The sequence below is a fragment of the Neofelis nebulosa genome, chromosome 9 (genome assembly GCF_028018385.1).
Source record: "Neofelis nebulosa isolate mNeoNeb1 chromosome 9, mNeoNeb1.pri, whole genome shotgun sequence".
In the NCBI taxonomy this organism is placed as follows: domain Eukaryota; kingdom Metazoa; phylum Chordata; class Mammalia; order Carnivora; family Felidae; genus Neofelis; species Neofelis nebulosa.
This window is the reverse complement of record NC_080790.1, coordinates 140,476,408-140,488,457: the sequence shown is the minus strand read 5'-3', so window position 1 is coordinate 140,488,457 and position 12,050 is coordinate 140,476,408. Positions and strand designations below refer to the sequence as shown.

Genomic DNA, 12,050 nt, shown 5'->3' with positions numbered 1-12,050 from the left:
TTGTCTGTGCCCCTCGCCCTGCTCCGCGGGGCCTGGACCGCAGCCCGGCCGGCGAACTAGCACGGGAGGACGGGGAGCGGGAGGACACGCCCCCGCGGGAGGTGGTCGCGGTCGGGCCCCGTGGGAGCCACAGGGGCGGCGGGCTGGGGGGGGGGGGGGGGGGGGCGGGCAGCGCGTCCGGCCCGGTGGCCGCCGTCCCCCTGCCCTGTGCCCGGGCTGAGCGGCGTCTACGTTCGGCGCCGCTTGGCGGCGCTGGGGCTGGAGGGGTTGCTGTTTGCCGTCAGGACTTTGTCGGTGACGCGGCTGCGCTTCCGCTTGTCCACCCCCTCCTTGGAGCCCAAGTCCGAGGGGTTCTTGTCTTTGCTGGCCTTTTCCGTTGCTTTGCCCAAGCTTCCTGAAGACGAAAAAACTGGGAGACAAAATCATTTGGCTGAAAACAGAATATCCAGAATTTTACTTCATCTTCCCGCTCAGTTATAAAAAGCTGCATCTACACACACGACGCTCCGAGCTGGGCTGCCGTGTGGCCCGCGGGCGGCTGGGTCCTCCTGAGGACCCGCCGTCCCTGCCGCGTGGAGCGTGTCCCCTGCACCCGCACCCCCTGCACCACGCGCTTTACGTCCAGCGGCCCGGGTGCCAGTGCCCGGGCCGCCGCGGGGCTCGCTCGCAGTGTGGGCCGTGCACCAGGCCAGGTTCGCCCAGCAGCTCGCGCTCAGGCGGGTGGAACCAGACAGCGCAGCTCCGGCCCCGGGCGGACTCAACACGCAGGCTGGGGGTGCGGAGCCGCCCGGCTTGCTCCTGGGGCCCAGGGCGGGGTCGGGGGGCGCTCCCCACTCACCATCGTCCGCCCCGTTGTGGGGGTCCACATCTTCCTTCATTTCCTCCTTCATCTCTTCTTCAATGACCACTTTTCCTGTGGGGCGACAGCTGACGTTTACCAAAACGGTGGGAGACGCGGCCCTGCCCAGCGCTGCGGACGGCTCAGGCCGGGGACGGCTGTGTGTGTGCTTCTCAGCTGCCGCCAGGCCGCTTTTAAAGAGAGCCCATTGTTCTTGAACAAGTTCCCGCCAGTCCCCAAGACTCCCCAGACCTCCCAGTCCACCTGGGCCAAGAAGCACCCCGCCGGCAGCCCTCACTCCTCCCCGAGGCTCGTGACCTTCACCCGACGCCACCGCCCTCGGCCCACGTCCTTCTTAATTCCCGAACCTGACCCGCCTGAGTCTCACCTTCTCGGACTTCGTGAATGATTTCTTCCGGAAGGACGAAGTTCCTCTCTGGATTTGGGAATGGAAGAATCTCAGATTCGTGCTGACGGCAAGTTGGGCGATTTTTTAAAGAAACAAAGAAAAAAATGTGATTTTAGTAAGTCACCAAAAACGTGTAAGAGCCAACTTAGGAGCACCTGAGGAGCAAGCACACGGTCGGTCGGTCCCCGGTCGGTCGGTCCCCGAGAGCCGAGGGGGAGGGCACCAGCGGGGTGAGGACACTTCCTTCTTTCTGCCGGCAGTCTACCAGGAGCTGGGCTTCTCCAACAGGCCGCAGAAGGCAAGGCTACGGCTCTAGCCACCAGGAGTCCAGCCACCAGGAGTCGTCACCTGACCTGAGGCTGGGGCAGCCCCACTTCCCAGCATGCCGTCCCTACCCCCAGGGCAAAAGCAGGCTACGGCTGTCCTGCCGACCTGTCCCGCTCCCTCCCCACGAGATGACAGTGACAGTGGAGCCCGCAGACACGGAGGTGCCGGACAGGAAAGCTACTGCCTCGGACACCAGGTGAGGACTACACAGTGGTGCCAGGGACACTGCTTATCAGAGTCCCACTTGCCCTACACGTCACACAGGCCCCATGTGCCAGAAGGGACGAGACCCTGGAGGCACGGGACCACCAGAGGAAAGGAAGGTGAGCTGGCGGAAGGGGTCTAGACAGGGAGGGGCTCAGCGGGAAGGGCCTCCTCTCCGCAGCTCGCAGGCCGTGGTAAAGCTCGGTGCTCAGCCCGCAGACGTGCTTGCGTCTCCTGGAGCTTTGGAAACCCTGTGGCCCTTGGGGCTGCTGGTATCTCCATGGTGGGGGCCGCAGACGCACACTGCCAGGGTCCCGGGTGACTCGGGCATCAGCTCCAGAGGGGCTCTGGGGTCCGGAGCGACAGCCTCGAGGTCGTGCCTGGTCCCGCACAAGTAATAGGCCAGACTGAAGCTGCGGCAGAGAGGGGGGACCGGCTGCTTGCCCTGGACTACAGCCTCTGAGAGGCGCCCTGCAGCTCCCAAGTGCAGTGAGGGCCTGGTGCCAGCTGTGTCTGTGTCCCTGGCTGCACTGGGCCAGGGACCCTGTCACCCTCATGTCTGTGTCTTGCTTGGGGTCCCCACTGGCCTAGAGTCACGGCATGGAAGTCTGGGGACCAGGTGACCCCACAAGGTGACAGGTGTGGGGTGAGGCCCCTTCAGGATGACAGCTTGTCCGGGATGAGCTGGTCCCAGCAACAGGGACTTCACTTTCCAGGGTGCTTCCTACAGGCCGGGCATTCAGTCCCCAGAGCACGGCTGTCACCGCTATCTCCTTCCCAGAGTAAGACAAGGAGCTGCGAACCACCTGCCCAAACCCACAGGAAGCAAGGTTGGCACCACGTTCGGGCAAGGAAGGCCTCAGCTGGGTGGGCTGGCGTGGCCCTAAGTCAGCCAGGGGGGCAGAGACTCACCCCTGCCCCGGCACAAGTGCCTACCCCTTTGCTTGCCTGGAGCTCCCGCTGCCCCCCCAGCCCCAGGGGTCCACACCTCCTCTGAGCTCCTCGACCCCCCATCTCCTGCTGCCACAGAGCCCTGACGCCTGCTGTTCCTCTGCAGGGAATGTCCACTGTCTCCTCTGGCCATCCTGGCTTCCCAGTTGACCTGCCTTTCGATGAAACTGGCCGGGGGTTCTGTGGCGACAGGGCCCCGGCCTGCCTGGTGCCCACAGAGGCCACCATATTCACCTGAATGTGACTTAGATCCAGTCACCTTCCTGCCTGGCGCGCCGTGGGGCCTCCCGTGTGACTGCCGGGGCCTCACGCCTCCTCCACGGGCCTCAGCTCCGCACTTGTCTCCCCGGAGAGACTTTTGCTAAGCACCCCACATAAGGAAGGCTCCTCGAGGGCAACCAGCTACCCCCCCTGCGTTTGTGAACTACTTGAGGTGCCTCGTTTGCTTACTGGTGCCCCCCCCGGGGAGGGCCACAGGCCACAGGGCTCCCTGAGGAGCAGCTCGGTCTGGGGCTGGGGGGCCCTGGCCTGAGGAGCAGGGAGGGTGGGATCCAGCTCACCAGTGCCTGCATGTCATACATGGTGCTCAGGTGGTCCCAGATGACCTTGGATGGGACCTGCCGACCAATGTTCTGGCTGAACTTGTCCCGGATACAGATCATGTGGAAGTGCCGATTGACACCTGTGGGAAGAGGGAGTCACCTGTGAGGAGGGGGGAGGCGGAAGGCAGTGAGGGAGCTGGAAGCAGGGCTCAGCAGGGGAGAAGTAAAGATGGGGGCAGGAGGGCGGGTGTAGGAGGTGCAAAAGGAGGGTATTGGGGGGCAGGGTGGAGGAGGGAGAGTGGGTGCAGGAGGGGCACAGCAGGGGTCAGGGGGAGGGTGTAGGGGGAGCATCAGGGGCCAGAGGGAAGGTGCAGGGGGGCAGCAGGGGCCAGAGGGAGGGTGCAGGGGGAGCATCAGGGGCCAGGGGCAGGGCACAGGGGCGCAGCAGGGGCCAGAGGGAGGGTCCAGGACGGGCAGAAGGGGCCAGAGGGAGGGCAGAGGGGTGCAGGAAGGGCCATAGGGAGGGTACGGGAAGGCGGAGGGGCACCGGGGAGGCAGGGGTGCAGGAGGGGGTAGCGTCAGCGGAGGTGGGGTGGGTGGGCGCAGGGGTCGGAGGAGGCGCAGGTGGGTGGGCGGACGTGGGAGGCCCCGCCCCGCGCCCCGGCCGTTGCCCGGCCCGCCCCGCCCCCACGCGGGTCCGCGGCCTCGGCGGCGCTCCGCTCACCGACGGGCTTGTGGCCCAGCATGGCGTGGAAGAGGCACACCTCCACCTCGGGGCTCCACACCACCGTCTCCTCGGCCGGGCTGGTGGCCGCCTCCCCCGGCCCCTTGTCGCCCGGCGCGCCGCCGCCGCCCACCTCAGCCTCCCCCATGGCCCGGCCGCCCAGCGACGAGCCCCCGGCGGGAGCGGGCGCGGCCACGGCCTCGGCGCAGGCGCACTTGCGGGGCGGGCGGGCGCGCGCGCGCGGCGGGCTCGCGCTCGGGTTCGCGCGCGGCGCCGGCGCAGGCGCAGCGGAGGGTTGGGCCCCGCGGCTCCCCCTGGCGGCCCGGCCCCGCTGCGCAGCGCGGTCGGCGCGGGCGGGCTGCGGAAGCGCGGGGGAGAGGTTGCGGCGCCTGCGGCGCGGCTCCGGGTGAGGCTCCTCCGAGCTGTGCGCTCTTCGAGGCGGGGCTGCCAGCAGCACGTCCCCGTCTGAGGAGCTTAGGAAGAAGAACGGGCCACTGACAGCGCCTGCCGGCGGGGGCTCCCTGCGACCGCCGCTGCCCCGGCCAGACCTGGCCTTGACCGCGGGCTTCGCTGGGGGCCACCCCCCCCACCGCCGGCCACGGAGGGGGCAGGGCCAAGGCGGGGCAGCCGACATCACCCAATCAGGGCCGCCGACTCCGCCCCGTCCCTCGGACCGCGCCCCGCCCCGCCCCTCCCCAGGCCCCGCCCACCGCGCTGTCAAGGCGCCGGACCCGCTGCGGCCTGCGCTCCTCCCCTCCCGCCGGGTTGTGGGCTCTCGGTCCCCCTGCCGGGACCCCTTCCGGGCAAGGCGCCAAGCGTCTCTAGGCCTCAGTTTCCCCCTCCGTGCAATGGAAGCAACAACGGCGCATTCCTCAGGGGTCCTGATGAAGACCGGGGGCCCTTCCCGCTGTCTGCTCTGGTGCCCCAGACCTGAGCCTGACGCGGACGCACGCCCAGGCTTCGCAGTTAACTGCTTGGTGTCACACTGCTGAGCGCTGCCCCTTGGCCGGCGCAGGCTCCGGTCAGCTACACCCACGGGGACAGCCCGGAGGAGTCCAGGCTCAGTTGCCTGGGGCCTGAGTCCTGCCTGTGAAGGGGGCTGCTGATGACACCGGTCCCCTCAGTGGCACATGGGAGCTGTGGCCCTCTTGTCCGGGGGTCGGAAGAGGCCCCTGGAGTGGCAACCTTGGACATGGGGGACAGGCAAAGGGACGGAAGGAGAGGCATGTGTGGCCCTGGGCTGGAAACAGAGCGGGCCTGGCCTGGCAGGCTAGGGTGGGTCATGGGTGGTGGCTTCTGGAGGTCAGTTCCTCCTCACTCAGTCCTTGACCGGGGACCGTGGCGAGGTGTCTCACCCTGACCCCCGGACGAGAGGATCCCGCTTGTTCCTTCATGTTCATACCCCTCAGCAGGTGTTCTGCCATGCTCCCTGCCTACTTGTCATTGCAAACCATTGGTGACAGCGTCGGTCTTCCCTGCCAGGTTATCAGTCAGATCCAGGGGACCAGGGCTGACCTGGCACAGAGCAGGTGGACAGTGACCCATTTGTGGACCCAATGACCAACTGACCAACTCACTTTCTTGATCACTAGGGCTAAATGATCCCCCCCTACTGCCCACTGCCACTTGTGATGTCCACATCTTAAAAAGATGCATTTGGCCTCCCAAGCCTCTTAGTCCCAGCAATGGGGGGGCTTGGACCCCCAGATGGGAAACATCTAGGCCCTGGAAAGGGATTTCTCCATGAGCCATCTGGTTTATACATGAGCCATCTGGTTTATACATCAGTCTTGTATGAGTTTGGCTACTGTGAGTTATTCCCAAGACCAGGTCTGGGTTCTGCCCAAGTGGAGTTTCTTGCCCGGGAACTGATGTCATCTCTGGAAAGCAGTGACCATCACTTATAAAAGGGTACCTATCTTTCACTCCTAAGGGGACACCTGGCTCTTAGTTGTGAGAGCTGGGTTCAGAGGAAGGAGTGTTTGGAAAGCTTTGGTCAAACATCCCCTTGTGTGTCCACCTTCCCTTGGGCGCACTGTCCTCCCCTCCGACTGAGTCTCTGGGACAGAAATAGAATTCCACCCCAGCATGGCTGGCACTGGCCCCCCTCTGGTGCTCTCACACTGGGGCTCACACCCGAGACAGTGGAGGGATACGCTCATGAAGGAAGCGCAGCCCCCACTCGCTCATAGGTACCTGCTCTACCATGGGCCTCCTCGCGCCTCGTCCTGACCTCTGGACATCAAGGACAGCAACATCATCCGTGTTCCTGGGCTGAGGGACCTCCGAGGTGTGAGGTGCCCAAGGGACCCAGTGGCTGCCAGCCAGGGCGGCTGAGACTTCTCCTTCAGGGTCAGCTGTGGCTTGCAGCCCGCACATCACACCTCTAGAGGGCGTCTCCCACCCATTGTTTGGACTCAGACCGGGGCTCCTGTCTCAGAACCCTGCAGGCAGGAACCACACGGATGCACTTCGTCTTCCCTTGGCAGCTGGCCCAGAGGGCCAGTCACGGCCTTTTGAAAAGAAAGTCTAATTCTTCCGATGGGCATCATCGCCGTGATGACCCCAAGGACGTTTATCCTGCCCACGGCGCATGGCTCTGTGGTCAGCTCCGTGGATCCTCACAGATCCTGTCCTGGTACCATTCCCGTCCCCATCATGTCACCTGCAGGGCTAAGCCTGGTCCAGGGGAGGAGGGGAGCCGTGGGGTGCCAGGCTCAGCTGCCAGTCACTGCTGATTGGTCAGGGGGGTGTTGCCTTCTCTGTCGGGTTGCCAGATTTGACATATAAAACTAGGGGCACCTGGGTGGCTCAGTCGGTTGAGTGTCTGCCTCTTGGTTTCGGCTCAGGTGATGATCTCATGGTTTGTGATCGAGCCCCACATCGGGGCTGCGCTGACGGTCAGGAGCCTGCTTAGGATTCTCTCTCCCCCCTCTCTCTGCCCCTCTCCCACTCTCCCTCTCTGTCTCTCAAAATAAATAAACAAACTTAAAAAAAGAAGATTCTCTCTGCCCCTCCCCCCTACTCGCACGTGCTTTCTCCCTAAAATAAAAAAATAAAGGATGATGCTCAGTTACATTTGAATTTCAGATAAATAATGAGTCATTTTGCAGTGAAGGTATGTGTCAAATATTGTGTGGGATGTACTTACATTCAAAGTTACTCTTTGTATGGGGCGCCTGGGTGGCGCAGTCGGTTGAGCGTCCGACTTCAGCCAGGTCGCGATCTCACAGTCCGTGAGTTCGAGCCCCGCGTCAGGCTCTGGGCTGATGGCTCAGAGCCTGGAGCCTGTTTCCGATTCTGTGTCTCCCTCTCTCTCTGTCCCTCCCCCGTTCATGCTCTGTCTGTCTCTCTCTGTCCCAAAAATAAATAAACGTTGAAAAAAAAACAAACAAAACAAACAAACAAAAAAAAAAAACAAAGTTACTCTTTGTTTATTTAAAGCACAAATTTAACTGGATGTTCTGTATTGTATCTGATGATCGTGCTCCTTTTGCCTGAATTACTTTCTGGTCCGCAGAGTTTGTTTTTTTTTAGTGTTTGTTTATTTTTAAGGAGGAGAGAGTGTGCTCAGGGGAGGGACAGAGAGAGAGGGAGACACAGAATCCGAAGTAGGCTCCAGGCTCTGAGCTGTCAGCACAGAGCCCGATACGGGGCTCGAACCCACAAACCACGAGATCATGACCTGAGCCGAAGTCGGATGTTTAACCGACTGAGCCACCCAGGCGCCCTTGGTCAGCAGCTTGATTTGTCTTGAAATATGGGGACTGCTGGGCCATAGTGTTCTGTCCGTCTCTCCCTGGAGTGAGCCTTGTGAATTCGAGACAGGGAGGTCCTGTCACCGCTGGGAGCTCATTAGGATTTGTAGGCGGAGTGAGCCACTTGGGCTGTGATGGCCAAGGGCAGACCCCCGGCCCTGGCTTCCCAGGCGCTGATTTTGTGGGTGCAGAGGGCCCCCAGGTAAGAGCACACGACAATCGATTTCACCACCTCTGCCTTGAGGGATAGGCCCCTTGTGCGTGTGTGCACTTCATGTCCCTGCGCTCGGGGCTGGGCCACAAAGAGGAGGGGTCAGCTCTGGCGGCCTGGCCTTGTCAGGGCACGGCCCCTCCCAGCAGCTCCTGTCACATGGGGGCTCGTCAGAACAGCAGATTCCGCAGGGTGGGCCCACGCACACGTCCATGACACCCAGCTAGCTCTGCCGAGTCAGCCGGAGGTGGGGGGCAGCCCTCCAGGGTGTTCACGTGAGGACCACAGAGGGGTTCCGCCCAGCAGCCTCTCTCCAAGTTCTCAAGTGGCTTTGACGAGGGGTGGGGTCAGGCTGAGCTGCTCTCTATTGTGTTTTCTTGTTCTGATTTCCTGGGGGAGAGGAGCCTCAAGTTTACTGCCTGTCAGGGGACAAGAGGCCTTCCCAGCCCTTGGGCATCAGAGCCAGGCCCTGAGCATGGCTGTGACAACCGATGGCTTCACCTGTGACTGCAGGGACCAAGCAGTCAGGAAGTACCCTGGTTATCATCATCCCCCTTGTGGGCGCGGAAACTGAGGCACAGGAGCGCCGGGTAAGTGATCTGCTATAGCAGCTGGGAAGCTGGCTTTGACCCTGTGTCCTCACCTTCCCTGAGAGCGGGGGTCCCGGGGGAGGACACTCATTTCTTTCTCCCCCTTCGGGGACTGACCAGTCTGCCCCTCCTCCTCTTCCCACGGCCCCGAGGGAGCCTGAGGACCAGTTTGCAGGAACCTCCCCCCGCCCAGGACGGGCGTCACCACTGAGGGCAGTGGGGAGTGTGGGCAGGGGCGCAGGGAAGGGGGGCCCTACCACAGGCAGGACGTTCTGGGTTTATTCTCAGCTTCTTGGCTAGACATGGCCCAGCCCCAAGGGGACAAGGAGAAGACCCTTGGCTCCCGAGGCTGGTAGCAGACTCCCACCCCCGAGAAGGCTCTGGGCCGACCCAGCATGGCCCCTGCCCCCTGCAGCCCCAACCCCCGTACTTTTCAAGACGGAGGACCGTGCCGTGGCAGTTGCCGAGTGCCACGAAGGCTGTGCCTGGGCTGCTGGTCGTGGCAGCCCTCGAGCCAGTTTCAAGGGGACCAATGAGGGGCTGAGTTTATTTTTAAAACATAGAATCTTTCCCCATCAGTTCAGCTCCCAGTGGCCAGCATGGCTTCCTTGGGCAACAACAGAAGGAAATGATTCATCAGGTCAATGTGGAGAATGTTGTCTTTGTAAAAGGGAACAATTCTTTTTTAAAAAAAGTTTATTTACTTATCGCGCGCGCGCGTGTGTGTGTGAGAGAGAGACAGAGAGAGAGCACGAGTGGGGGAAGGGCAGAGAGAGAGAGAGAGAGAGAGAGAGATTGAGAATCCCAAGCAGGCTCCACGCTGCCAGCACAGAGCCCAACGTGGGGATCAAGCTCATGATTCGTGACATCACGACCTGAGCCGAAATCAACAGTCGGATGCTTCACCGACTGAGCCCCCCGGACGCTCATGGGAAAAGTCATCCTGAAAGAAACCCCCCATGGCCCACACTTCCTCTGAGCCAGGCTCTGCCGCATTCTGGCCTCGGTGTGTTTCTGTCCCCCATGGGGAGGTTAGACGCGGGGCTTGTCAGCTGGAAGCCTGGGGGGGACGAACTAGAGAGGGGACCAGGAAGTGAGCCCCTGGGCTCTCCATGTACCTAGCAGCACTGAAGCGGGAGGGTGCACCTGCGGGTGATGTCTCAGGCCCCGGAGATAAGGAGAAAAGGCACGAACTTCCGGGAGAAACAGTGGAGTGGCCCCAGGACAACTCAGGGCCAGAATGATGGCGGGCTCGGACCGGCAAAGGGCTCGGACCAGCAAAGGTCACGAGGAAAGCAGTGCTGGGCCCAGAGCCCCCGGCCAGGCCACAGCCTCATCCAGTGTGGGGACCAGGTGCTGCGAGGGCACCGGCATGAATGGAACACGAGGTTCAGGATGCAGCCCGGTGCACGGCCAGGAGACCATTACCCTGTGCCTTCTCCCCCTCTAACCCTTCCCGACGCTTTTACTTTTATTAAAAAAAAAAAAAAAAGAAGAGGAGGAAAATACAGGGGCGCCTGGGTAGCTCAGTCGGTGAAGCATCTGACTTCGGCTCAGGTCCCGATCTCACGGCCCGTGGGTTTGAGCCCCGCGTCGGGCCCTGTGCTGACCGCTCGGACCCTGGAGCTGCTTCGGGTTCTGTGTCTCCCTCTCTCTCTGCCCCTCCCTTGCTCATGCTTTCTCCCTCTCTCTCTCTCTCAAAAATAAATAAACATTAAAAGAAAAAGCAAAACAAAAAACTCCCTGAAAATACAGAAAGGGGATTATGTCCAGGGATCCAGAGAAAGAATTCGTGGAGGGAGGGATTGGAAAGCAAGTAAGCTGAGCGAGAGGTAAGCCTGATGGTACGCGGGGCTCCTGAGTGTAAGTCCTACCACAAATTATTTAAAAGTAAAAACTGAAAGATACACATAAAGACTGCAGAGGAAGACAGGTGCGTCAGGGAACCCACCACAGCGGTGGCTTTTTCCCGGCAGCACTCGCGTAATTTCATATAGGATTAATTCCCGGGTCCCGGCCTCTCTCGCTGCTCCAGAGCAAGCATTTCCGATTAAACGAATTCCCAAACCTTCTTCTGAAAATGAAGTCAGCCTCATCTCACTTGAGGTCCGCAGAGCTGGTAGACGGAGGTGGTGGTCAGGGTGTGCTCTTCTCTGAGCGACGTGGTGTCTCTGCCGGGACCACATAGACCCAGAGATGGGGCTTGGGGGCCTTTGGGGGCAGGGCGTGGCTCTGGGTTCCTGGGGACTGGTGTAGAGAAAAGCTCCACCCTGGTCGGAAAGAAGACACTCACAGAGAGCCAGCAGGAGGGGAAAGACCCCGTCGCCCCGTTACAGGGGCAGCTGAGGACCCCCTACAGCTTCTGGCAGTGGCAGAAGGTCCTCCCCTGGGGCCACCTCAGTCCTGGCCGCTACTGCGGTCTGTCCCAGGATGGAGTATTTGCAGAGAGCTGTCCCCAAACGGTGACACGCTTTCCGCCGCGTCAGGAGACCTGGCCGTCACTCTTGTCCAGCTCTGGGCACTCAGCCCCCACTGGCATCCGTGGGACCGCTCTTGCCCAAGACGGGCCGGGAGAGGCAGGGGAGGCGATGACAAAGGACAGCCCCGGCAGGACAGGTTCTGACCAGAGTCCTCTTTGATGGCCGTCACTGCTCTGAAAATCCCCCGTGTGTGCACCGGGCTCCTGTCCTGTCGCTGGCTGGAAGGATGTGCCCCCCTTTCCAATCGTTCTCCCTTGGTTTCCATACGGGCAGGGTCTGGGGGGCAAGCAGCGGAGGGGACCCTGGCTGGCTTAGGGGGTGGAGAATGACTGGAGGGCCCTGGCGCCCACAATGCTGATGGCAAGCAGGGGTACCCTGGGACAGGTGAGGTCCCCGTTCTCTGACTCTGTCCCTCTGGTCTGGGCTCAGAAGGGGGCGAATGAGCACCCAGCTGCTTGGGTCTTGGTGGGAAGAAGCTCTTTCCTCAAGGAAAACTGAGGTGTTGGGAGAGAGGTGGAGGGCCCCGCTGCACCCACATGACTCCGGGTCACGTGAGAAGGAGTCTCCCCACCGCCCTCACGTGGGCTTGAAGGGCAGGGGAAGCAGGACCACTCCGGGGAGCCCAGGAGGGCCCTATAGTCCCCACGTGAAGCAGGCGTCTCTGAGAGCCCTCCCACCTGGGCTCCCTGTCCTGAAGTCTGTGCACCGGGTCCCGGGTTGGAAGGCGCCCGCGTGGGCCCGGGCCAAGTGCCCCTGGTTAGCTAATCTCTGAGGCCGGTGGGTCTGGCTGGGTCCCCGGGGCCAGTGGGGCTCATGCTCACGCTGGCCCTTCCTGAGACAAATCCAGCCGTGCAGCGAGCGAGGCAAGCGGGGCTCCGAGCCCAGAGCCTCTTGTGGCTCTGAGGAGCCGGTGGCCAGAGCCAAGAGCTGTCCTCAGCCAGCAGAGCTCCAGGCAGGGTGGAGGGCTGCGAGCCGGAGCAGAACAGCAGGCTGTTCAACCCCAAGCCCAGAAATGC

General features: G+C 62.1%; 1 protein-coding gene across 1 annotated transcript; it reads right to left on the bottom strand.

Annotated features, from left to right (window-relative positions):
• Positions 1-85: 85 nt before the first annotated feature.
• On the bottom strand, positions 86-4,212 carry MRGBP (MRG domain binding protein). The gene is made up of 5 exons (XM_058686176.1): positions 3,996-4,212; positions 3,290-3,411; positions 1,227-1,308; positions 839-913; positions 86-409 (listed from the first exon to the last, which is right to left on the bottom strand). The coding sequence occupies exons 1-5, from the start codon at positions 4,141-4,143 to the stop codon at positions 228-230; spliced, it is 609 nt and encodes a 202-aa protein (XP_058542159.1). The 5' UTR covers positions 4,144-4,212; the 3' UTR covers positions 86-227.
• Positions 4,213-12,050: the final 7,838 nt, after the last annotated feature.

Excerpts from the sequence above, each read along its gene's own strand:
- MRGBP (XM_058686176.1), bottom strand. The coding sequence starts at position 4,143 with ATGGGGGAGGCTGAGGTGGGCGGCGGCGGCGCGCCGGGCGACAAGGGG. Across the intron at positions 3,412-3,995 it reads GCTGGGCCACAAGCCCGTCG|GTGTCAATCGGCACTTCCAC; the intron begins GTGAGCGGAGCG and ends CTCTTCCCACAG. Across the intron at positions 410-838 it reads CCACAACGGGGCGGACGATG|TTTTTTCGTCTTCAGGAAGC; the intron begins GTGAGTGGGGAG and ends TTTGTCTCCCAG.